Source organism: Chanos chanos, chromosome 10, assembly GCF_902362185.1.
Source record: "Chanos chanos chromosome 10, fChaCha1.1, whole genome shotgun sequence".
Taxonomy (NCBI): Eukaryota; Metazoa; Chordata; class Actinopteri; order Gonorynchiformes; family Chanidae; genus Chanos; species Chanos chanos.
Genome location: NC_044504.1, coordinates 23358674 through 23385258, shown reverse-complemented (window position 1 = coordinate 23385258; position 26585 = coordinate 23358674). Strand labels below are relative to the sequence as shown.

The following is a 26585-nucleotide window of genomic DNA, read 5'->3' as shown; positions in this document are numbered from 1 at the left end:
ACTTTCAGTGTTTTTGAGGGCAAACCATTAGGTTTTGTGGTTATGCATTTTCTGAATATCTGAAGTATAATAGAACAGTATTGCTGTCTCCAAAACCATTCAGATCCAGTGATCTATAAGCTGTGCATGAAATGATTACGCCCAAGATTGGGTTTCAGCTGAAATGAGCAATGTCTTAACAGAGCTGCCCAGACATGGTTTTTTACACTCATCATCTTCTAAATATGAATACAGCATTTTCAGTGCATGAGTAACCCTCACACAACTGCTCTATCGTCGAGTCAGCGCATCCTGAGAGACGTGGAAGTCTGGATGTCTTTAACTACACATCTCCTCACATTTACCACACAGGACCTACAGATCATTTGTAGGATGGCAGCTTAGTTTAGTCTGGTTGCTGAATGCAATTTTATTTTATTCATCTTCTCTCCATCAACTTTTAACTGTAATTATGTTGTACTATAGTTGTGATATAATATGGTAAAAATAATAATAACAACAATAATAATAATACTTTAATTTAATATAATTTTATAAACATCTCTGTGTAGTGTGTCCTTTAAAATGTTGAATACTGCATCTACTACCACACCTTTAAACTACTGTCAAAGCACTACAACTATCACTACTACTACTACTACTAATATTATTATTAATAACAGTCTTTTCTCTGCTCCTCTCACTCTGTCCTTACACACTGACCATGTGATAAACTAACTAATGAAAAATAAACGTGCTGACCTTTGACCTCCCCATCCACTGTGTCCTGTAATCAGCAGAATGGATAGTACTGTGTGTTGAGAGAAAGAGGACTTCCATTTAAAACATGTGATGTAATGAGACAGGCTCATTTCCGCTACACGGCCAGGGATAAACGAGTGCAGAGAGGGAGCGAGGAAAGAAAAGTCATAGATGAGAATGAGCCATTGGTGGCTTTCAGGGCTGTTTAGACATGTGGGTGAAGAATGAATAGAAGTGCAATCAGCAGATGATAACAGAGAGAGGAAACATCCTCATCATTGTCAGCATTACTGAAAAGAGAAGAGAGTCAGTGGAAAGTACTCACTCTCCACATTATCCAATGTAAAAGCAATGAAAAATGGAGGTTGTGTGTGTGTGTGTGTGTGTGTGTGTGTGTGTGTGTGTGTGTGTGTGATATAGTGATATAGAGAGAATGACAGATGATTTTGATGACAGCAGAGCGAGGATATGTTTTTATCATCACAAACACTATGAGGGAGAGAGAGACAGGAGACAGGGAGACAGAGGGAGAGAGAGAGAGAGAGAGAGGGAAGGGGAGAGAGAGAGAGTGCAAGAGAAAGAAAGGGAAAGACAGAGAGGGATGACAAAAGGGAGAGCATAAGCTTTCACCACTGAGAAATGTGTGGTTCAGTTTTAAACGTCATCACTATGTTTCAGTCTGTCAATAGACATCAACCCCACCGTGTGAAACTTCAGCCAGTTCTCCTGTCTAATTCACGCCACTGCATCAGAACTACTCAGCTTTCAAACAATGTCAAATGCTGTAAATACAATCCCAGGAATAATGACCCCCATACTGGGTCAATACTCTGCATCTGATCCCTGCTCAAAGGGTCACACATTTAAACAAAAGTTCAGATAGACCAGGAGAGGCTGCTGAAAAGTGTTTTTTCTTTTGGCAAATGTTGAATCTTTGAAGCAAACACATTTATCCTTGTTATCAGTTGATCCACAGTGGGGCAGCCCATTGGGTTTAGTGTTGAAGAAAGCTGCATTAGGTCATGTGTTAGTGGGTGTATGATAAGTGGACTGTTTTAGACAGCAAGGGCTCAGATAAGTGTGTGAGGTATCTGAATGACTTGGCAGTGTCCCAATTCTCATCAGTATCCCCCTTTCTTTGGGCTTCTGCTCTCTTAATTAAAAGGATAATAGACAATCTCGGTGAAGTTTATTCAACACCTAACCCTGTTAAAACAATTTTAGCAAAGAAGGTCACAAGATAAAGGACGCATGGAAGACAACTGGGACGCGGCCCAGTCCTTCATTTATTTCAGGTATTGAGCTAAGTCTGTTATACAGAGCCTGCTCCTGCTGCTGTAGGGTGGGAGCATGTGGTGGCAACACTTTGCACAGAACTTCAGGGTGATAATGGTCTGAGACTCACCGTTTTGAATGTCCTTCATGTCGAGATGTAAACTGGACATCAGGATTCCTACTGCCTGAGATCGCTTATTACTCAACAACTTCACCACCTGAGAGAAACAGAGAGGGATTTCATCATCATCATTACCATCATCATCATCATCATCATCATTATCATTATCATCACCACCACCAGCATCGTCACCATAATCATCATCATCATTATCATCACCACCACCAGCATCATCACCGTCATCATCATCATCATCATCATCATCACCACCAGCATCATCATTATCATCATCATCATCATCATCATCTTTATAAAGATATGTTCTTAAATCCAACCAGTATGCATTATTAACTGATGAATTTTAAATAAAGGCAATTCAAATCAGTGTAAATTTGTTTGCATGTAGAAGGGTGTGTTTCTTCCTCTCTTCTCAAGAGAGGCTTTCAGTTAAACACCCCCTTACCGCCAACATCCCCTGTTTCCCTCAGGATTGCACACCATACCAGGCAATCACCACAAACATTACACAAATGAGGCGATGTCTTGTTAAATGAAATTGATTTAAAATTTCCCCCGGGACAATGTGCTCTTTAAGTGGGGGGAGAAAGCCAGTTCGGAGAGTTCGAGATCAGAGAGTGAACTGAACATGTTTACAAAAAAACACTACATTACACTTTTATCAAAGAGAACTCAAACTACACACTAGATAATATGATTCTTATGGGCACCAGTCAGCCCATCCAAACTGCCACCTGTTTTTAAGCCAAACTCTGCATGGGTGCAGCAGCTTAGTAATCAGCTCAAATAATGATATGCACTCAAGATTTTGAAAGAAGTCTTATGTGTCTATCCCCAGATATTAAAATTAGCGTTTACAATTATACTGCTTCATTTCGTTTTTATATGGACAATTTATAGAAAATATACTACTCAAAATATGTTCTAAAAACAATTAAACCCATGACATTGTAGGCTTTTTACTGAAGACAACAAAAAACCACACTCACTCACTCACTCACTCACTCACTCACTCACTCATTATCTAAGCTGCTTATCCTAATTAGGGTCGCAGGGGGTGCTGGAGCCTATCCCAGCATTCATTGGGTGAAAGGCTGGGAAACACTCTGGACAGGTAGCCAATCCATCACAGGGCACAAACAAACATAAAATTTAAAAAATGTAAGTAATTTTTCGTTTTTCATGTTTCCCAGGAGTCTTGTAGATTCTCAGTCCTTTCCTACACAGCTCTGAATGTAAATTCGAGAGTCATTATACTGCTTTTGGTGTTTCTATCAGCTTGTAAAAAAGGTAGCGCTGCCATGGGGAAATTGAGGAAAGTGACTTTGAAATGTATTGCTGCATGGCTGTGTAATTAGGTGTTTATGGTGAAGCAGCTGGTCTTGAGAGAGAAGGTCTCATTATCCCTATAGGTTTTTGGCTGTCTGCAGTGTTTTTACCCACCGACCTTTAAATACGGCTAGTCTGTGGTGTGGTGCGTGAAGGGAGTGAGACATGTGTTAAAGTCTTTGATGTGTCAGATGTTGTAAGAATGACTGTGTTAGAGATTTGAGTTTTCAGATTAGTGGTGCAGCTCTCATACAGTAGCTTTAGCAGACTGAGGTATTTAATGATTTGTGTTATTGTTAATGTGTCACCATTCAAGGAGAAAATCTAAATTTTGCGATATGAGCAAAGCTACAACTATGTGTAAATCAACCCTATTTTCTTTCTCTCTCTCTCTCTCTCTCTCACACACACACACACACACACTCATAGTGTGGAACAACAGACTTAGGTCAGGTGGAGTTTCTTGGATGGCTCTGTTAGTGTTCTGAGTGAGCAAATGAGAGACAGAGAGGGTCAGGTAGAGCCCATAATACTGAGTAAATTGTATTGTTTTTTTTTTACTAATTTTGGTAGTTTTGAAAAAAACTGAATAAAATATATGTATGGCACAGTTGAATGCCAAAAATTGAACCGTCCTGTTGCTGTCGTGGGCTGTTGTAGATGGACAGGAGCTTTACTACAGGGGCAAAACTTCACAGGAATTCACAAGCTTTCACATTCTGAACGCTTTGTGCGCAACTTTGAAACATTTTTTGTGAAATATGTATAAACAGTTTAGAAAAAACTCTTATCTCACTGCTTGCCATCAAACGGCCCACTCTTTTCTTTTTTTTATCATTTTGAGTGATATTTGGTCTCCTTTGAAACTTTTAACTCTTGAAACTTCAACTTCTTGCCTACTTTATCCTTTCCCCATAATCACAGATGTGTTTGCAGACCCAAAAGCCTGGGCATTATTTTCACACCAAACTGTCAGCAGAACAAAAAACCCCCGAAACAATATGACAAAATCCGCATCGTGAATCACATTTTCATGAGATTCATCGCCCGCTGCCCTGGACACCGCAAGCTCACCACACGCAAACTTCTGGGATGGTTGCCTTGGTTACAGAATGAGAGAAAGAAAGCAAGAGGCTTTTCTAATGAAACCCCTGTGTCCCACGTTCCTGCAAATCTCAATTGGGATCTCCTTAAGACATGCTGACAAACGAAAGCTTTCCAAAAGGAACACATAAAAGAGGAATTTTTAGTATTGCATAAGTTATAACTCCTCTTTCTAAGTGGTAAAAAAGATTCAATTTTCTGTTAAAGTAAACACCAAAATGGAACAATACATGCCGAGGTTAAGCAACAATGTTATATAGTGTTTCTCTGCAAGCAAAACAAACAGCACTCAGCATGAACGCTCTTGGTGTTTGAATGTGTGTCACAGTGTCAAGTACTCCATCACTGTCACACCAGACATCAGGGAAATGAACCTGTTTGAAACCAAATTTCCAGCCTGGGCATGAAGGCTCATCATTAAAAATTTGCAGTTTTTTACCTAAACTGCATCTACAGACAGACATGAGAGTAGAGAGAGGTGAGTTCGAGGAAAAAGAGTGAAAACCTCTTGTGTCAGAAGTAATGATTTGGCATTTTCACTCACCTGCTTTGCCTTTGACTTAGTGATGGTGTCTGAAATGGGCTTCTTCTTCTCTTTCACTGTACTTTTGGCGAAAAGTTCGACAAATTCGTCAAAATTCACTGATGGTTCCTCTATCTTCTCCCACACCAGATGACTTTTTGCCTCCCTGAAGTCAAAGACAAGGACACATTGGGACACTAAGCGGGTCATTCAAAAAGAATTACACGCAACCCTCAATTAGCCTTTCAGTCCACTCCACTGCAGGTAGATCAATGAACACTTCCATCTTGTTCAGCTAAGTTCATTTTATCAGCAGAATCATAAAATCAAATTAAAAGATATTAAAACAATAAAAAAAAACATTAAATACAACCCTAAATCATCTATTTACTTATCTTTTCAATTATCTATTCTGATGTGAAACAAATGAGAAATCTTTTAATTTGGTCATTTGGCATGCAAGGGACATGGCCTAACTGCATGTTCCATTTCTTTATATTCAGGTGTCATGCTCTCCATCATAACTACATTTTTATGAGTGTTTGGATGGCATGTAGTCCTCCAAGCGCTCAGTCATATCATTGGAGCGAAGCATAATACTACAGTATAGCTCATTGTACCCTGTTAAAAACACTCAAGAGCATCTGTTTCTGCTCAAGCATGGGCTGACCACACAGAGACTAATGTCTGCCTTTCTTCTCACACTAAGAGGCAGTCCATACTGCTGTGAGCATGAACTATGAGGAACTACAAGTACAAACTATAGTCTGTGGAACTGGAGATGAATGTGTAGATCTGTAGATGTGGAGTCTATGGAGCAGAATCATTGTCAGTGAGTTGGGCCTGCTGTGTGAACCATGTGACTGTAAACCAGATATGTAAACCACATCTGTAGACTGCCTGTATTTCTTATAGGTATTTACAGGGTGACCTGAGGTGAGGTGTGTGTTAGTTTAAGCAATAAATCAAAGATACTGTATTCATTTTTCTTTTGTGCATCAGTTAAATGTATGCAAATACATAATGTTGAGAAATGTTGAGAAATCCAGCCTGCTAGACTAAAACTGGCCACATCACAGAAGCAAACATACCCACTCACACACACACACACCCAGAGACAATCAATGAGGCATATGATTACTTTTTAGTGTGCAGCTGGATCCTGGTCCAATACAGGGGCTTCATGGGTCGAGGGGGCTCAATCACAGCTTTTAAAGGAGCGGCCTCTTGAGCAATGCCCACTCCCAATAGACCTAGAGTTAAAGGCGGGGGAGGTCCAAAGCCTAGGGGAGGAGGTGGACCCATACCAGGAGGTGGAGGAGGGGGAGGGCCCATACCAGGAGGAGGTGGAGGGGGAGGTGGTCCCAGGCCAGGAGGAGGTGGAGGGGGAGGTGGCCCCAGGCCAGGAGGAGGTGGAGGGGGAGGTGGACCAAGGCCAGGAAGAGGTGGTGGGGGAGGTGGTCCCAGGCTAGGAGGAGGGGGTGGAGGAGGTGGTGGGGGCAGCCCTATACCAGGACCTGGAGGTGGAGGAGGAGGAGGAGGAGGAGGTGGTGGGCATTGGCCTTGACCTGGAAAAGGTGGAGGGGGAGGTGGGGGAGGAGGTGGAGGTGGAGGTGGTATAGATGGGCCAGAACCGGTGAGAGGAGGCGGCAGAGGAGGAGCAGGAGGAGGAGGCTCTGATGCAGATGTGGTCATGTGAGAAGTAAGCTGAGATTCGGTGACCTTGTCCTCTTTTGACAGTCTTTGACAGGCACAGATGAAGGGACTTCCAGTATGAGGGGCTGGTTCCTCAGTCACTCCATTTACTGCAGGACTTCTCACTCCATTTAAGAAAGGCACCGCAAATCTGAAAGCTTCCTCCACTGGAGAGGTCTGTACAGCCTTAGCCTCCCAGTCAGGTTTATGCCCTCTGTCGGTTTCTGTTTGTGTGTCTCCATGGTGACAGTTACCAATGACCGCAACCTCAACAGTGGTCTTGAGTTTGCTTTCCAAAGATCCCTGCTGTTTCTCCAGCTCTGCAATCTTATCTCGCAATTCCTCGATGGTCCTTTCCATGTCATGGATCATGGAGGAATTCCTGTCTGTGAGATTCCCTGACTGGCTTCCAGAGACTTCCTGTAGAAATAACAATCAAGGGTCAGTCTACAGATTTAAGTGAACTAGAAAAACAGAGGCATAAAACTCATGTAATGACTGTAATTTACAGTGAGTGTTCTGAGGCTCCATGGGTTGGGGTGTGTGGCACATATACTACGTGTCCTCCCTTCATTAGGGACTTAGAAACTGATTTTATAACAGAGTAAAAAGGAGGGGTATTTGAGCATGTTTTCCCCTAAAAAACATAAGGCAGACACGCATGCGGTCTCCCACAAGTCAATAAAAACACTCTGTGCCTATCAGGGGGAAAAAACACGCCACCGTGTTTCCTGGATGAGGGAGAAATGGCGGGCCAAATGAATGCTGCCTCACCACATCCAACATATAAAATACAACACACAACAGAGATATGCCTCACACACACACACACACACACACACAACCTCCATTTTTCATTGCTTTTACACTGGATAATGTGGGGAGTGAGTACTTTCCAGTGACTCTCTCTTCTTTTCAGTAATGATGACAATGTTGTGGACGTTTCCTCTCTCTGTTATCATCTGCTGATTGCACTTCTATTCATTCTTCATCCATATGTACACTCAGGCTTCCACAAGAAGAACCTCAAACACACGCTGACAATCTGATGACGAGGGTCATGGAAGTCCAGAGAGTCTAGACTAGTGAGAGTTGTGTCTCCTTTGGGCTCCTTAAAGCCGAGCCACTGAGTCTCACTGAAGAGGTCACCCCTCTGCGATTAAAGCCTCAAACGGCTTCAAAGCCAGCAGCTCAAGCTACAGTCTGGGGAGAGTGGGGGAATTTCAGGGGTCTGGTTACACTTATCCATCTGAGGGGCCTGACTCAGGGAAAATAGAATGGCTTCTCACAACCAGCAAGTGTAAGGATGCTAGTGGTAGCCATTTCTATTGCCTGTAGATCAGTGCAACAACTGAAATCATACTGACTACCACATTCTGGTTAACTGCTGGAATCACTGATGACTAAATCTATAGTGATGATGACTAAATCATCAATGACTAAATCCACACTGATAAATGAATTCAGATTAATTACTGAATTACAGCTATTTCTATTTTCTAGTTGAAATATGCCCCTTGATCTAGATTAGACCTGGGCTTCGGTCCAGCAGTAAGTAGAGTACATTCTAAATGTAACCAAATAACTGGACAGAAGCTGAGATTTGAAACATTAACTTTATACATCCATGAGGACTTTTTTGGGATCATTGCTGGATTGCAGTTAGAGGTATGTCATTTACTGGTAGAATCTAGACACACCTGGGCTGATCTGGGAGCTGGGGGCCACTGGGTCTGTATTCGTCCTGGTGTTTTCCCTTCATTCTGGTTCCACAGATGAAGGCGCTGTCCCAGTGGAGCCCAAACATACAACTGGTCCTTCTGTAGAGAGGCGAGAAGAGAAGAGAAGAGAAGAGAAGAGAAGAGAAGAGAAGAGAAGAGAAGAGAAGAGAAGAGAACAGAACAGAACAGAACAGAACAAAACAGAACAGAACAAAACAGAACAGAACAGGTTATTCTCAGCACACAGGGTTAGATCACAAAGTTGTAAAAAACTTTTCTGGTAGAAAAAATGACACTGTTTAATTATCACTCTAGATAAAAGGTACAAAGAGAGTGGCTCACGGATTCAACAGGGATAGTAATGAAGGTTTGAAACCTCCGCTTAGTAGCTGTCTTTATCATAGAGGAGGGTGACCTCTACTGGTGTATTTACAGTGTTACAGTGTCCAAAATAACACTTGGTGAAAAAAATGCTCATGCCCACACTGACCTAAAAAAAACATGACTTTGTTCCTGCATAAAAGTGTCTTATATTATGCAAAAAAAGCAAAAAAAAAAGAAAATTAATTTCATTTAAAAGAAGAGATTCTAAATCAGATCAAATCAGTGGCATTCTCAAAATGCAGACTGTGTGATGTCTCTGTAAAAAGATTGCATTCCAATCTGAAGATTTAAGCAGAGGGAGGATGACTTTGGGAGCCTTAGAGATGAGAGATATGCGTGTAGGGAGAATGTCAGTCATGAACTGACCCCAGATCAGCTGAATGTAGACATGGATATAACTGGTCTAATCAGGGTGCCATTTATGGGAAAGACACACAGATAAATGCAAACACAACTAAAACAGTAGCAGGCAGTTGACTTCCAGGGACTGGGTTTGACAGATTCTGTACTAGTATGTACAGGTTTATTTAACATTTGATCCTGGTTCAGTTGATGTCTGTAGAGCAAAACGATGCTTCAAATACTCCTTTGGAATCACTGTCTACTCTTTTAAATCACTGTCTCCTCTTTTAAATCACTGTCTACTCTTTTAAATCACTGTCTACTCTTTTGAATCACTGTCTGTTCTTTTGAATCACTGTCTAGTTTGATTCATTTTGACTGCTCACTGCATCACGCTTTTAGACAGTGATAGATCAGCGTGTGAGTGTATTTAAATAGGTTCTCCACAGTCTTCCTGAAGGTGTTTGGTTCTTTTAAACTGCTCCATCCTGCTTTAAGTTCTTTTGAATCAGTTCTCCCTTAATCTCCGGTGAGATGGTGTTAAATGCTGGGTTAAGAGACTCTTTTGTACAGATAGACATGCTCTTCCCCAAGGAATGGTGATAAAAAAAGAATTAATTCATATTCACTTTCTCCTGTGTCAGGCTCTGGGAACAAAAATGACAATCTGGATTAATATTGCAAAAGATGAAAGATGATTTGTAAAAGATTTCTAAATTGGTTCTGAAAGTTTTCCAAATTGAAAATGGCATCGGGGTTTATAGATGTTGACACTGCAGAGATATTAGAGAACCAATGAATGCTCATTCATGGTTGTTTATTTTGTGGATGTGAAGTTAATACTCAATGAAAGGTTACTCTTGACAGTGAGGCTGAGAACAAGACCTGATATTATGTAACCTGACAAGTGGTGTTAAAAGTGCAGTCATGAAGGAAGAGTGGCCTGATGAATATGTGTGCGTGTGTGTGTGTGTGTGTGCGTGCGTGTGTGCGCGCACGTATCTCACTGACTGTCATCATACCACAAATACAAGAATATCAATGCCTTGGGCACTCAGTGTGACTGACAAAAATATAAAATATGAGTGCAAGGAGAATAGGGGGAGACTGAGAGAGGGAGAGAGAGAGAGGGAGAGACAGAGAGAGAGAGAAAGAAAGAGCAAGAATAACAGTATAAAGGGCAGAGAGAGCCTGAGCGGTATTAGGGCTGCGGGTCTTGCTCTCTGTGCAAAGCTGAGGATATGCAAGCGTACGTGCGTGTGTGTGTGTGTGTGTGTGTGTGTGTATGTGATGGAGATTTCTCTGTAACCCAGAGAGAGCAAGTCCTCAGCTGGGATCAAGCCAGTGAGGCATGGGGCATGTGGAGCTGTTACATAAGCAGGTCAACAGATGGCTCACTCGTGCAGATGTGTGTGTAGTGCAGCAAAAGGGAGGACATACAATTGCAATAATTTATTCTACGATTGAGCATGTGCGCCTATCTTTGTCTCTCTCTCTCTCTCTCTCTCTCACTCTGTATGTGTGTGCGTGTGTGTGTGTGTGTGTGTGTGAGAGAGAGAGAATGTGAATGTGTACGTATGCATCTGTGTGTATGTATATGTATCTCTATATGTTGTCTATATATTTGTCTATATGTGAATGTGCATGCCTGTGTGTGTTCACGCCTGTATATGCTTGTGTTAGAGGGAGGAGGGATGAAAGCAGTTAGAAGAGTCCATCTGCTTAAATCTGGCTGAACTCAATGACAGTGACTGGTCTTGGCAAAGCCTCAGTCACATGGGTCAGCCAAACATAGGAATGCAATAACTACATATGTGAGATGGAGAGCACCATGGAGAACAAAAACCCCATATTTTTGTCACTAACACAGGGAACACTACCGCATCTGAAACTGTTTGATTTAACCAGGCAACTGATTTACAAACTTCAACCAGCAAAGAATGTTTTTTAATGGATCCTGCCATTCTGTATGATTCTCTCTCTCTCTCTCTCTCTCTCTCTCTCCCTCTCTCCTTCTTTCTCTGTGTGTGTGTGTGGTGAAAGTGAAGGGGATTTTGATGGGTCTTTAATGAACTGTGATAATATGTGAGAAAGTGATTTAATTTTAGTAACTTTCAGCAGCAGCTTCTCCTGCCTTCTCATTCAGACATGCAGTGTTATTGTGTATGTGTGAGTTCACTCTCTGCAGAGAGACAGCACCTCCTCACAGCACATAGCCTAGCCTACAAAGAACATATCCAACCTCATGAATTTACAAAGAGAGATGCAAGGCAACATTGAGCCTTTTAAAATATCAGTTAACCCTAAATTCACCAGTTTTCACCATCTCTTTGGATAAACAAATAGAAAGAGTACTTATTTTACCATATAATTAATATTACACTGTCGTACTGATGTTTTGGAGTGTTAATACACTGATATTGACACTGAGTTCTGCCTAAGTCTAAAATTTTGATTTTTTTCCCCTTAATATCCTGTAGAAGGATGTATAGTCTGATATGATAAATGGCCGTAAAATAATATTTTATCTCTCATGGACATAGACAATATTTGAGTGTTACTTTTGTTCACCTTTAAGGGACCTTAAGTTCATAAAATATAAATGAATATTATTAAAAGGAAATGGATATTTTCATGTGATTTGTGAAATTCAGTGAATGTGGTGAAAGCTGTGGATGTTCAGTCTCACATTAAAAGTGGGCGTGTCAGATGTATTGCCCCCTCCTGGCTGTTCCCTAAAACAGTCACTGAAGGGCTGCAGGATTCCCAGAGCCAAAATACGAGAACAGAACCTCACAGCCTCATCATCATCATCATCATCATCATCATCATCATCATCATCATCGCCATCTGACTGATTAAAAAATCTCTCCAACAGGGCACGACCTGAGGAACAAGAGACAAAGAGGAAGAGAGAGAGAGAGAGAGTGTGTGTTTGTGTGTGTGTGTGTGAGAGAGAGAGAGAGAGAGAGAGAGAGAGAGAGAGAAGAGAAAAGAGACAGTTTTACATCAGTAAACAGTGTGGTCAGTGTGTTTCCAGGGTCACTCATAGTATATGACAGAGTTTGTCATCATTGATGAGTGCATGTTTATGCAATAACCCATGGGTCAAAAACATAATCTTTCAAAATGTTAGCGGTAAATATTAATAAATGAATTAAGAATAAGTTATACATGATTTGAACATTTTTTTTTGTATGAGGTGTGCTTTTAAATTATTCCCTGTGAACAGGTGTATTAGATTTGTTTGTTTTCTTTTTTAACTACTTACGTGCGGATTTGAAAAAAAAAAAAAGTCTAGACTGAATAACCCAAGAAATCACTTGTCCTGGAGACAGGAGACAGACTCGTTTCTGTACAGAAGAGCATTACTCTGTGTATCAGTGTAACGCTCTTTCTCTTTCTTCTTTTTCTCTCTCTCATTTATCAGTCAGACACAAACTCAATACTCTTCCTGCAGATTCCCTGTGTCTGTGAGAAAATCATGGCAAGCAGACAACCATTTCAGAGGATTCCGCTGAGATAAAACACACATGCCTCAGTATTAGTGATGGTCTGCCTACCATCAGCATGACTCTGGCTGTATTTTCTGCTTGGTTAAAAAGTAGTTTTACAGCTGTTGCATTCTGTGTTTTAACATTTCAATGAATACATGCTACTTCCGTAAAAGACAGCTACAAATGTTGAACTCTTAGGAGCAAAGTAATATATTTTGCCATACTGTTCAGATAAATGTTATGAAACTTTCATAGTCTGCATGGATTATCAAAAAATCTCTGTGATAAGAAGATTAAAATGATTGCAGCAACAAATTAGACCCTGGTAAAATCCATGAGACCTCTGATTACAATCCAGGTAATCATTAACAGATTACAGAATTCTAGCATTAGCTCTTCTAGAGAGTGTACAATTCTTGAAATGACCAAATTCATAATAATAAAAGAAAAACATAGAGCCAAAGAAGTCTTATGGGAGTGGAGAGAAAATATGTGTCAGATGCCATACTCAGACTGCATGAGCAGTCTTTAAAGATATGATTTACAAAATTCTACATTGCTACACTATAGTCTTGCAGTGGTTTAATGCATTTTAGCATTGAGGGAATTCAGTATGTTCAATGTCTGCAGATATGCTGTAATAAGAAACGTGATTTATCAGAAACTCTGCAACAAGGCCAAATGAACCAGCAATAATTAATCTAATAAAATAATCAAAAGAAAAGACATATGACCACATATTTATATGACCAAAGCCTTCAGGGACAGAGAGAGAGAGAGAGAGACAGAGAGACAGAGAGAGAGAGAGACAGAAAGACGGACAGACAGATAGACGGAGAGAGCATACATGGATATTACGTGTGCTGTCATCCTCAGTGATCATAGTGCTACACTAATCACTAATGCTCACATCATGGAGCAGTTGTGCAGGTTTATTTAGGAACAGATAAATTAATTGATTTGACTTGTGGTCTCATTCATCTTCAGAGATATTCCCATATCATATATTTGTCATCTGTTTTGACTAAGTCAGAGGATGTACAGATTGTACAATATTAAAGGATAAGGTTCAAGTCATGCCACATATCCAAGCTTTCCTTGAGCTTTGTGAACTCGGTGTAGACACTAAGTCACATCACTGGTCACTTACCAGAGAACACATCTTGAAGGGCACCCAGTGTTGCTGTCTGCAGACAGGATGATGAGCGTCTGGGACCAGGGGTCTCATTAAAGCCCCTGTAAAAGCCCACTGGGGTGCCCTCTTGCCCTTCTTGGGGTATATTCCAATCCTCACAGTAGCTCGGCGGTGCAGCAATACTGCAGGACCTCTGCCTCCGAGACCTCCAACTTTCTGCCCTTTGGGACCCTTGACTTGACCCTGATCCTACACGCTGGAGGCAGGAGGGGCTCTGAGTGGGAGAGGTTAGCTGTCTGGTGGTGGTCTTTACATAGGAAGGATGGATGGGTGGATAGAGTTTGACTGTGGAAGCCCTTCGAGGTTGTGACCCCATGCCAAGTGTATTCTCAGATGACCACTGTGTGATGGATACGCTGCTGCTCTTTCTCCTTTGCCAAGCTGCATTCCCTTGCCCTTCATCTCCTCCTATGCCACCACCACCGTCATCAGCATCTACACCTCGTTCAGTGTTAAGGTCCACGCTACTTAGGCTTTTCTGTGACATGAAAATGACCCGACTGACCTTTGGCTGGGCTTCAGTGCCATTTCTGCCACTTAACCTCGGGCCCAACTCTAGGCTCCGTGTCAGGAAACCATGACTACCATCATCACTGTTACGCTCCTCAAGCAAGGAGCAGAGAGAAGAACTTCCTCCTTCTTCGTCCAAACGTTCTTCTGCGCTCTCATAAGATGAGGTGGTGGTCGCGGTGATATCCTGAAAGCTGTAGCTGCTGGCGGTCTTGGTGACTGTCGTGAGGTCAAAGTTGGTCATCAAAGGTGGACCACTCTCACACATCTGGTCCATCTCTTGGTCTGGGTCAGGTTTACACGTCAAAAGCTTACATCCTATCTCCTCCTGTTCAGGACTTTCATTAGGTTTGCGTTCTGCATCATCAAGTCCTTTCCTGCTCCCACTGGACAAGACATGGGCCAGCTCACCCTTGACCTCAGAGATGACATTATCTTTGGATTTTACCTCTCCCTCCTTTTCTCCCATTGTGTCCTCCACAACATTCTCCACGTGCTGCTGCCGAATGGTTGTCTGGATATCAGTCAGTAGGTCTGTGGCTGAGTGGTAGCTATAGAGCTCCAGGTCAGACCCTGAGCTTGATCTTGATCCAGCACTAATCCTTCCTCCTTCCTCTCTATCCTCCTCTTCCTCTGTAGTGTCCATTGCTGACTGCCGGGTCACCTCCATCTCATGCACTTTTTCAGGCTGGTCATCTGACTTCACCTCCCCGGGATCTTCCTGGGTCTTACACTTCACCCCTTCATCCAGAATGTCCTCTTTGGTAACACCTTTCCATGAGAGCCCCTTTCGAATACGCATGCTGGAGAAGACCGAGCCCTTTGAGTCACCTTTGCTTTTCTTTTTAGCCACATCAGTTTTCCCCAACTTTTTGTTTTGTAAGGCTTTCCTGGAGCTCTCCTGGCCCCTCTCCTCCAGCTCTGCTCCATCCCCTACTCCTTCAGACCCAGCTGAGGTTACTTTTCTCTGCTTGCCCTCCTGGTTGCCCATATTTCTCAGCAGGCGGACCCCTCTGGCGATTAGGCCATTCTGTGAACGTACCTGCTCAATAGAAGGCGCCTGCTCGTGCTCCTGCTCACTCCCCCTCTGCTCCTGCTGCTCTTTGACTCTCTTTTGCTCTTCTCTCTCTAATCCCTCACTCTCTCTCTCCGCTGCCGTGAGCAGCTGTTGTGATGATGCGAGAGTGTGTGACGTAGAGGAGAGGCTGGTTAGGACTGTCTCCCCCCGCCCGTCTCTCTCTGTCACATTCCCGTTCTCTCGCTCAGTTGCTCCTGCCTCTGCTCGCTCTTTTAGGTTGCATAATGGGCTACTGGCTGAGCGAACCACCCGAGCATGCTCAGTGTGACTCTCAGAGCCCGAAGGTTGCTGCTGCTGCAGTTCAAGTTGTTTTTGTTTTTGTTGTTGTATTCTGATTAGGTTGGTAAGGCTGCTTTTTCTCCTCTCCCTCTCTCTCTCGCTCCCTTGGAACAGAGTTGTGTGGAAACTCTCTTTCAGCATGGGTAGCTTAGTCTCTATGGTTTGAATGGTCTGCATTTTGCCTCAAATCCAGCTACACCTGAACACCTGAAGACAGTTTACACTGGACACAAATACACCTAGGAGAAACGAACACAAAATAAAGCCACCAATAAATGTTGAGCAGTAAAACTAATTCCAAAAAAACCACACTTTTCAAAGTAACATAAAATGTGGATGTAAGCCTTAATTATTAATATTTCAAAAATTCCTTAAAATCAAATGAATTATTCATGCACAAGGGAAGGGTGCCAACACACATGGAAGAGACCATGTTAAATGACAATTCTGTCTCTATATCGCTAAGCAGCTGCATGCATTTAAGGTGTGCCATTCTCATTAGTGTGTCACGTCAACAACGTCTCCCTGGGCCCCAGGCCATACACCTAACAGAGCCCTAGGGATTAATACTGCTACTCTCCACTTCACAGAGCATTTAGAGGCCAGTTGGTATTCTGTTTCCTTTTTTTTTTGTTTTGATGGAAGAGAACAAAAGAGCTTTCTCTTGCGTGTCAGACCATTTTATCTATGGTTATACTGCATCAATGATTCAGTCCCACTCATGCCGAAGTGTTTTGAAATCCATTATTATGGGATTATAATTTCAGTATCCTGAATATTCCAATGGGCCTAGTGAGAAAATGTTCTAGAGATAATCCCAGTAAATCTAAGCAAGGAGCACAACTATAAATAGACACAGACTCACATCTATGACTTTGTGTGTGTGTCTGTGAGTGTGCATGAAAGAGAGAGAGAGAGAGAGAGAGAGAGAGAGAGAGAGGGAGAGTGCACATGTGTGTGTGTGTCTGTGCAGGGTGAAAGAGTACAAAAAACTGGCACCACAGATTATTGCGTGACTGAGGCTGCTGAACTAGCAATCATGACATCTCCATGGGGACGCTACAAATGCATGTCCCTATATATACATAATGACAGACATTCAGGATTCATGTCACTCTTATAATCATAATAAAGTCAGGATTCTTAGCAAGACTGCACAGGTCTGCGAGACAAATATCATTACAAGATGACCTGATTCATCAGTCACATCTGGTCAAGCATGACTGTATTTACTAAACAGGTTAATGTGGATAACTGACAAATGTACACAACCAGGTAATTATCCTTCATTCACACAGTTTGAAGACATATAACAAGAATTATCCCACAAATAACTGCTGTTATACAAGAAGTGTTAGGTCAAGAGTTAAAAAAAACAAAAAACACAGTAGTTTTCTTTTAAATCACACTTGAACCTCATTAAACCAGAAGGGCATTTTGGCATACTTATATTAGACCAATCCAGGTTTTAAAAAGATTCTCAAAATGGAATAACAATTTAAAGTAAAAATCAGTCCCTAACTAACCCAAACCTGAGTATGGAAAATAACCCAAAAGTGTGACAACACTCAAAGAACAGAGGAAAAGAAGAACAAAAGGCAACGGGAGGAGAGATTATTCGCGTGAAAGACAGCAGACATACTTGCCTTGGTGGAGTCTCTGGTACATTGTGGAAACAAACAAGTATTTGTGATCTTTTCTCATCCTCAGTCACATGAAAGAGGGGTTTGAATCACATGCCCTCTTTAACAGCTCCACAGCCAGACACACAGATACAGATACGGACACAGACTCTCCCTCTCTCTCTAATACACACACACGGTACACAAGGAGTCTTTCCTTCTGTTCTTCTGTGACTACTCACATGCCTTAATATGTTTGAAAACACATTACAACAACATGTACACCCTGACACACACACACATACACACCATGTCTGTGACAAGACACAAATGCACTCAACTCATAAAAATTTATTTCATATCAAACTTATATAATCAGCCATATCAGTTGGTTGGTTTTGAATAAAGAAAAGGAACCTAATGTCTGGGGTTTGGCAATAGACACGCAAGGAACGTAACACAAAATAGTTTAAAAATGTGACATTTATTCTCAGAAACGACTGCTGGATAAAAATGTTTAGCACTGGAATTGTGTTTCAATAACACTCAATTACAGGAGAGCACAAATCAAACTGTAAACAGTCATTTAACATCTATTCATATGGTCACAATGGCTTTTCATATTCAAACATAAACGTGCTCACAAACATCACAGATAAGCTCGGTTCATTTGACCCTCTTGGCCTGTTTACTTGTGTTTACTCTGTAACATTACCAGACAGAAGTGCATGTAAATCTTGAAGTGCATGGAGATTAGATTCGACATTTTTTTCATTATTCTTTATGTACTATTTTTACAACAACCTGCCAGTGCTGTGACCTTCCATTATAGCGACTGTCCTTCATTTCAAAATGGATGTCGTTGTATTTAATATTCATATCTTGAATTAAAATGCACACATAATATATGAACAACGTGGAAATAAATTTAGGCTTTGCATTATTGGGGAAGAAAACGTCTAAAGAGGCTCTTAATTTAATGAATCATACGTCCATTGACAGCCACCATTAAACTGATGGAATGCCAAGAATTCTGGTGTGTGTGTGTGTGTGTACACACATGTGTTTGTATATATGTGTGGCTTCATTTTGGTGAAACTGTTTTGTGATTCATAATAATGTAACAAATCACAATAATGTAATAACTTTTCCACTTATATGTAATGAAACATGAGAATAAAATATTTGATAACTTAATAAAAGTTTCTGATTGTGTAATAAAAAGTTAACCAATAACATAATCACTTATTTTGTTATCCAGTGGTTATTACATTGTCCTGCCAGGGGAGGGGGGGGGGGCACTACAGACATGTTACCCTTTGATGTTACTGGTATTAACTAGTATTAACTGGTATGGCACACTTCCTGTTTGCCACCAATAGCACTATTATTCATTATGGTTATATATATTTGTGCATTTGTATCAAATATACACAAAATAACTAGATAGATAACCACTGGATATCATAATAAGATACATTATGCAATACTTCTATTATCCAGTTTTGTTTTATCATTAGTGATGACGTCAAACCATTGTTATAATTTATTACCTTATGACTTGTTACTATTTATTTCTAGCTACACGGCTCTATAAAATCTCTTCCCTGAAAGGCTGAAAAAGTTTCTGTCTCAGTGTTTTCAGTGAACAGTCATTCACTCACTCTCTCTTACTCACTCATTATCTAAGCCGCTTATCCTAATTAGGGCCGTGGGGGTTGCTGGAGCCTATCCCAGCATTCATTGGCCGAAAGGCGGGGAACACCCTGGACAGGTCGCCAGTCCATCGCAGAACTGTCATTCAGTAAATTATTAAACTGATTTGGTTCAATATCACTTCAGTGACTCGATGTAGGAAAAAATATGGTCAACAGAGGTCACTGTTGTTCTTCTGACAACACAAGCTGACGTGACCACAGAGTGGGTTGGTCAGAGAACAAAACCAGATTTTCTCTAATATGACGAATATGCAAATGTCTGAGTGCTACAGATTCTGATTCTCCTGTTTAAAAATGACATTTAAAGGGAAGGAAGAAACATTGACTTTCAGTATGATGAATTCCTGCTCAAAAACTGTGGCTTGAGATCAGGTCTGTTTCACTTAGTTGGGTCTAAACCTGTTCAGGAGACAAGGTATAGTATTTCAGCACTGACTAAGACCTGTAATAGATATTTTGGCCCTTTTAAGCAACTGATGAGCAAACAGTTCCACAGGAAAGCAGACATGATCAAATAGAGGCATTAGCACTACTACAATGGAACTGATTACTCTTACCCCAAAATAATTAGTCTCCGTAATCTCATAGATCATAAAAAAAAACCCTTGAGGGACCATACAATACATGAACATATCTATCCAACTGACCAAGCACAAGGTATTAAAACAGTACACAAAAATTATTATCAACAGCCACATAAAACTTTGGAAAACAGCTACTGTAATATTTCTTGTACTTTTCTTAGACCATGTAAACAACAGAATCACACATAATAACAGGAGCAGCTTTTCTGGAGTGCTGTAAATGGACAGAGTTTAAAAAAAAAAAACCCAAAAAAACCACCCTAACATGAACTGTTCAAATGCGGCTCACATTTGTTGTACAGTGGGATATTTATGCTGTATGAAACCACCATTAACATTTAAGCCCCTCTGCACAAAACCCATTCACAGAGACCAAGCACATTTCATGTACATATGCTCATATTTACCATACTTTAAAACACAAATGAGGTTCATGTATACAACATTTTCTTGTTTTCAATTTCAATTTCTAAGTATACCCTCTCAAAATTTTCATATTTTTATAGTTCTAATTCAAAGTTTCTCAGAAATAGCCCCAAGAACTTTACAATAAGAACTGAAAACCACAGCCAATACATTCAAAATGTTCTGGTATTCCCACTGCTAACTTTTAAGAGAGAAATTGCACATGTCTTCATTTCAGATTATATTTCATCCATCCACATGAAAAATGACAGTTCCACTGAGTTGCTGGTATTTTTAGAACTAATCCACAGCAAGGAGAACACTTAAAAGTTTTGCTCATTTTTCTCATTTGTTAATCTGCCATTGAGCGTTCATTGTAAAGGTCTGAATGAAAGGTCTCGTGTTCACTTCAGCTGCTCTGGGTTAAGGTAGGGTACTCCTGCATGTCTGAGACCATAGAATGTGACAACATAAGATTCTTGACTGCAGCTTTTGGGCATCTGTGTGACTCTGCACCCACAAAAAGATGCACCAACAATAAAAGTTCCCTCAGGCACAAGCTCTGCCACAAGCTAAAAGACAGCTTCCAAATAGCCATATCCATACAAGTAATCCATACTATGTGGAGTCTCTGGGGATCCTTTGGTGGAACCTAACTGAATGTCTCTCCTGAAAGCTCTGTTTCATTCTGGTGGTCTTGTCCCACTGGCACAGAAGTATCATCTTGAAGGTATTGCGGAAAGTTTTATTGCAGAGTGCATAGCACATGGGATTGACCGTGCTGTTTACATAGCACAGCCAGTACCCTAGAGCCCACAGGGACTCTGGGATACAGTCTTTGCAGAAAGTGTTGACCAGCACCATTATGTTGTAAGGTGTCCATGTGATGATAAATGCAAACAAGATGGCACTAAGTGTCTGAGCTGCTTTCTTCTCCTTCACCAGTGACATGCGCTTGCGTTTGGTGATTTGTGTCCTTGCCCGGGCAGCAAAGCGCTTGGCCAGTGCCGCCTCTTTGAAGGAAAGGGGCGCTGAGGGAGATTTAGTGGCAGTCATGGTGCCAGCAGTGGGATCTGTGCCCGCAGCTGAAGCTTCAATAGAAGGCATGGATTGTACCTTGGCGATCTTTGTAGAGTAACGCTGGTGGTAACTGTTGCCCTCTCTTTTACTGCCATTGGTTATGGGAGGTGAAATGCTGTCTCTCCCGCTGTCTTCCTCATCAGCACGCAATGGATCCTCTTCTGAGGCCACATCCAGGTCTTCGCAAGACGTAACCTGGGAATTAACTGCTGCCCTCATCCCAGGCAAGTTAAGAACAATAGAGAAGATGGCGCGTGTGGTGGGCATCACAACTTCCTCGTCGTCAGAGGAGCCAGAGTGATCAGCCGAGGTACCGACATCGTTGTTATTCCAGCTGTCGCTGCTGCTCTGGTCTGGCTCACCTCGGCCACAAGGTCCTCCTGCACCACTGGGTCTCCCTCTCCAGCAATGGAAGCGACCCGACAGCCCCATCTTGGAGCTCTGTCTCCTCACAGGCCTGGCCAGCTCGAAGCTGCTGCAGCTCCTGGAACTCCCCCCAGTACTGTGAAGGTGGAAACGTGGCCTGTCGCCTCCGAGTCGCCCGCCAGAGCCTTGCAGCCCCGCAAGTTCCTTGGAGCGGTTCTCCGTCTCCTTATAAATGCGCCAGTAGAGCACGCTCATAATGGTCACAGGGAGGTAGAAAGCCGCCATGGCTGTGCAGAATGTAATAATTGGTTCTGTAAGGAATTGGATGTAGCATTTATCTGGTGGAACTGTCCTCTCTCCCACAAAATACTGCCAAAACAAGATGGCTGGCGCCCAAAGGATCAATGACACAAACCAGGCCAATCCGATCATTAGCCCAGCACGCCTTGTGGTCCGTTTGGCGCGGTATGTCAAAGGCCGCGTGATGGAGAAGTATCGATCGAAGCTGATCACAAGCAGGTTCATTACAGATGCATTGCTAGCAACGTAATCTATGGCCAACCACAGGTCACAGGCAAAGTTACCCATGGCCCACTGTCCCATGACAATATAGGCTGTGTACAGGTTCATGGAGATGACTCCAATAATAAGGTCAGCGAAAGCAAGACTCAACAAGAAGTAGTTGTTGACTGTCTTGAGCTGGCGGTTAACCTTGAAAGAGACCATGACCAAAATATTACCGATAATGGTCACAAGAGACAACATTCCGGTAAACAGAGCAATGAGAATGACCTGCCACAGAGTATGACCTCCCAGGGGGTCAAATTCTTGACCTTTGCTTTCTCCCTGGCTTCTGTTAGCCCCATGTGCAACTGTTAAGTTCACAAGCATGTGCAGCTGGGAGGAAGCATTGTCATCCATACTCTGAGGGTCTGTCCACAGAGTAGAACCTGGATAAAAGCTTGGTCCCTGTGTTGTAGTGGGTACGTAGAGGCCAGGGTCTGTACTGTTGGAATCCATTATAATGTTCAGGCATATTCTGTAAAAAAAGATGGAAAAATCAATTATTTATACACATGAAATTACTCTTGTTTGTTCATGTAACCTGTAGATGGCACTGCTGTATCTCGTATCTGGGTTTTCATTTTCAGACCTAGCACTTCCCTGATTTCACTGTGATGGATGTTTTTTGCAAACTTATTTTGGAAGCAATTAACAGTCCTTCAGTACTGCCACACTGATCATGGCCACCCTCACAGAAAAATACATTCCATTAATAATGTGCTAGCACTTAAACATAGCATGCCCTCCAACCAATGAGAAACATGTCAGAGCATAAACTTTCACATGTCTTACAAAACACATTGCATTGTGCTGGCAGGTGGAAAATTGGATACTTCAGCTCTATAGTGGGACACAGTAGTAAAATAATTTTTACAATTACAAAGTATCAATGCCTACTCAAACAAGAGATCAGAAATTGTTTTTGTGTTGATCATCATGTCTGAAGATAGGCAGGCAGTCCTCTATTTATTTGTATTACTGTGTCTATTATTGCATTGTACCTTCATCACAATTTGGTAGGACGAAAACACTCACTTGTGCGTGCACACACATACACACAGACACACAGACACACACACACACACACACACACACACACACACACACAGAGAGAGAGAGAGAGAGAGAGAGAGAGAGAGAGAGAGAGAGTTAATCTCATTGATAGAAGCAGAGAATAGAATGTAACTGGCCTTTGTCCAAGGACAGCTGTTAGCCTTGTCTTTTCAAATGATACTCCACTCCCCCTCTCCAGAAAGTAGAGCAACAGACATATGAATACACACAAGAACACAAATATACAAATATACAAATATACGCAGAGACACAACAAGTCTCCTTAGCTCTTCTGTGGCTACACACAAGTACAAAATAGTGGAGTCTGATGTTGCATGCACATAAGAAAATGGAATCTGTAATGCGTGGGAAATTGTACTTATTTAAATATAGTCTCTAAAGTTCATACAATGAATCACAAACTTCTAAATACAGCCAAAACAAAGTTGGCTGTCACAGTATTTGAAGTGTTCTCAAAGATGCTCATAAACACACTAGAAAAGGACCAGCTGTGCTAAGTCCCCTACTTTTTCACTTATACTTACATATACATATGTGAGGACACTCAAGAGGAGAGAAGAAGAGAGGATAGGAGAAAGGAGAGGACAGGAGAGGAGAGGAAACAATACTGGAAAAAGAGAGACGTAAGACAGTGCAATTATCACTCCCTCCCTCTCTCTCTCTCTCTCTCTCTCTCTCTGGCCCCTCCTGAACTCTCTCTGTCACATACACACACATACACACACGTGGTACCAAGTATTGGTCTGACCTGTGCTAAATGACCTCAGATGTACCTTGGTTCACTGGTCTGCTTGTCTTATGGTCTAAGTGAAGAGGAAACAACTGTGTGGCTGGCTTCAGATGACAGCTCAGAGACAAGAGGCAGCTTGTCAGTTTGATACCGGACAGGATATGAAAAGGCTATGTGATTAGGCAGATCACAGACGTCGTATTATAGTGCGAGGGAAAATAAGCACTACAGATAAAGACTCTGGGAGATATCAGTGTAATCAGACCCTTTTGTCTAAAACAGATTTCGGAAACTAGCTTTCATGTGTGAATCCTATTTAACAAGATCTAAAATGGTTTAAAAAAAAAAATACAAGCGAGATCAAACAATGTCCAACTGATTCTGATGCTTAAGGAGAGAAACAATTTTTCTAAACTCTGCTGGGATTCGAAATTGAATCAAGTTCATTTCAATAATCCGGGTTGCTGTCCAATTAGGTTCAGTGAATCGTTGTCACAGTAACCAGTAGTGTTTTGGTCCTAACTATGAAGAGGGATGGGGAGAGAAAGGGGACAGGAGTCCACCTGCACTGGAGCGAATACACACAACCTCACACACACACAAGTAAACACAGCATGGAGCCTTTGATGTCATACCTTTGAAACCAACAGAACATCTGGTGCTTACCTGCATGTACATATCTGCATGCACACATATAAGCACTCATATACAGTGATAGACCTTTTGATCAGAACCACTCATATAAAATATACGTAGTCCACTTGAAAGCAAAATATAGAAGCACTCAAAAGTGTTTGTCACAGCCCCAAAATTATGTTGCAGGGTGCCAAAATTTGCCCTGACTGTTCCGCTTCATTTTTGCAATAAAAAGCATTAGGTGTTTGTTAGTCGAGCCATGCAACTCAGTCATGTTACTATAATTTCAAATAATTTGCATTTCAGATGACAAGAGCAAATAGGAGCATACTTGCCTAACTGAGATGAAATGCTTGAAGGTAATAAGAGTTCAAAAAGTGAAAATATGTTTCTAAGGAGATAAGAGACTAAAAACAAGGGTTAGCTTTTCTTCAGTTATTTTATTGAGAAGAGGCAAAAAAGGCTTAGAAACAAAATAAACAAACCAGCAACTGAAGCTAGCTACCCAGGGATAATTGGCTTCAAGGGAAGAATCCATCTGTGACCACAGTCTTCAAACAGAGAGAGAGAGAGATAGAGACAGAAAGAGAGAGAGAGAGAGAGAGAGAGAGAGAGAGAGAGAGAGAGAGAGAGAGAGAGAGAGGGGAATAACAGTCTAGTGGTAGTAAGGTTAGGGCTTTGGACTTTGTCGTCCCATTCTCTATTGACCTCCTTCCTATTCAACTCTCTCTCTCCCCCCCTCTCTCTCTTTCTCTTCTCTCTTGCTCTCTTTCTCTCTTTCTCTCTCTCTCTCTCTCTCTCTCCCATAGCTCCTTCTACTGAAACTGTTTTTATTATTGCCTCCTGCTCCTGCAGTTTTGGGGTTGTCTGCAATCGATACTTGCTGTGTGAGTCCTGAACCAGTCTGGGCTCTGGTTTTTGGCCATTTTTCATAGCAACAAGACAGACAGGGTCAGTGTGATCTGGTTAAGATTCAACAGATGTGTCTGGAGCTACCCTCCTATCTCACTGCCACGTTAATCCATCAACACATAAGAGGCAGAAAGTTGTAAAACAAGTAAACCCACTGACACATGAGAGGCAGAAGGCTTCAAACCAGTAAACCCACTGTGACATGAGAGGCAGAAGGCTGTAAACCAGTAAACCCACTGGCACATAAGAGGCAAAAGGCTGTTAATCCATAACCCACTGTGACATAAGAGACAGAAGGCTGTAAACTAGTTAACCCACTGTCACATGAGAGGCAGAAGGCTGTAAACCAGTTAACCCACTGACACATGAGATGCAAAGTTATGTAAACCAGTAAACCAACTGACACATAAGACGCAGAAGAATGTAAACCAGTTAACCCACTGACACATGAGAGGTGGAAGGGTGTAAACCAGTCAACCCACTGACACATGAGAGGCGGAAGGGTGAACAGGAAATGGACACCATAGGGTTAAGTCAAACACTGGCCCATAGTAAAGGGGCACTGACCTTATCTCTATGATCCTGATCTGAAAAAGTTGGTTTTAATCCTTAATGTGAACAGCTGGAGCAATTCATTAACTGATAAGCATGATTCTTCTTCAGGACAAAGGATTGAACATTGTTGTGAGACATTGATTTATTGTACAAAAACACAGGGAGACCCCCACATCATTGGACAGGTGCTCTGAACCAAACCGCAGCACTGGGAAACCATAGCAACAAACTGATAGTACAAAAACACAATGGTGGAATGAATATGCCAACTAGGCAATTCATTTGAGAGTGAAATGTAAAGGAAGTCAGATTAAATGGAGAGAAAAAAATTTGCTCCCATGTCTGTTGACTCACTGATTGTGTTTCTTTATCGACCTCAACTGGTGTAAGTAATACTTTAATGCTGGCCAGGGCAGCTAATCTATCACAGAGTGAGGCAATATCCATATCCCTCAGGCACTGGTAGTTCTCTTCACCGTTCTATTGGCTAGCATTAAATATGCCTGCTTTTGGGTTTTGGAGCCAGT

General features: G+C 41.8%; 2 protein-coding genes across 3 annotated transcripts in view; both read right to left on the bottom strand.

The window, feature by feature from the left end:
* The window catches only part of fmn2a (formin 2a), a 36732-nt gene extending 20743 nt beyond the window's left edge, over window positions 1-15989 (bottom strand). Inside the window, exons 1-6 of the mRNA XM_030787500.1 lie at window positions 13901-15989; window positions 11943-12073; window positions 8507-8626; window positions 6253-7226; window positions 5133-5277; window positions 2147-2234 (exon numbers count right to left, since the gene is read on the bottom strand). Of these exons, the coding sequence (XP_030643360.1) occupies window positions 2147-2234; window positions 5133-5277; window positions 6253-7226; window positions 8507-8626; window positions 11943-12073; window positions 13901-15989 (3547 nt within the window). The remainder of the gene's footprint in view (window positions 1-2146; window positions 2235-5132; window positions 5278-6252; window positions 7227-8506; window positions 8627-11942; window positions 12074-13900) is intronic.
* Window positions 15990-20759: 4770 nt separating this feature from the next.
* On the bottom strand, window positions 20760-26028 carry chrm3a (cholinergic receptor, muscarinic 3a). 2 transcript variants are annotated; one of them, XM_030786384.1, is made up of 2 exons: window positions 25974-26028; window positions 20760-22414 (listed from the first exon to the last, which is right to left on the bottom strand). In XM_030786384.1, the coding sequence occupies exons 1-2, from the start codon at window positions 26026-26028 to the stop codon at window positions 20760-20762; spliced, it is 1710 nt and encodes a 569-aa protein (XP_030642244.1). The 2 variants fall into 2 exon arrangements, with proteins under 2 accessions (XP_030642244.1, XP_030642243.1); XM_030786383.1 differs by lacking the exon at window positions 25974-26028 and having other exon boundaries at window positions 20760-22607.
* Between the last annotated feature and the right edge of the window lie 557 nt (window positions 26029-26585).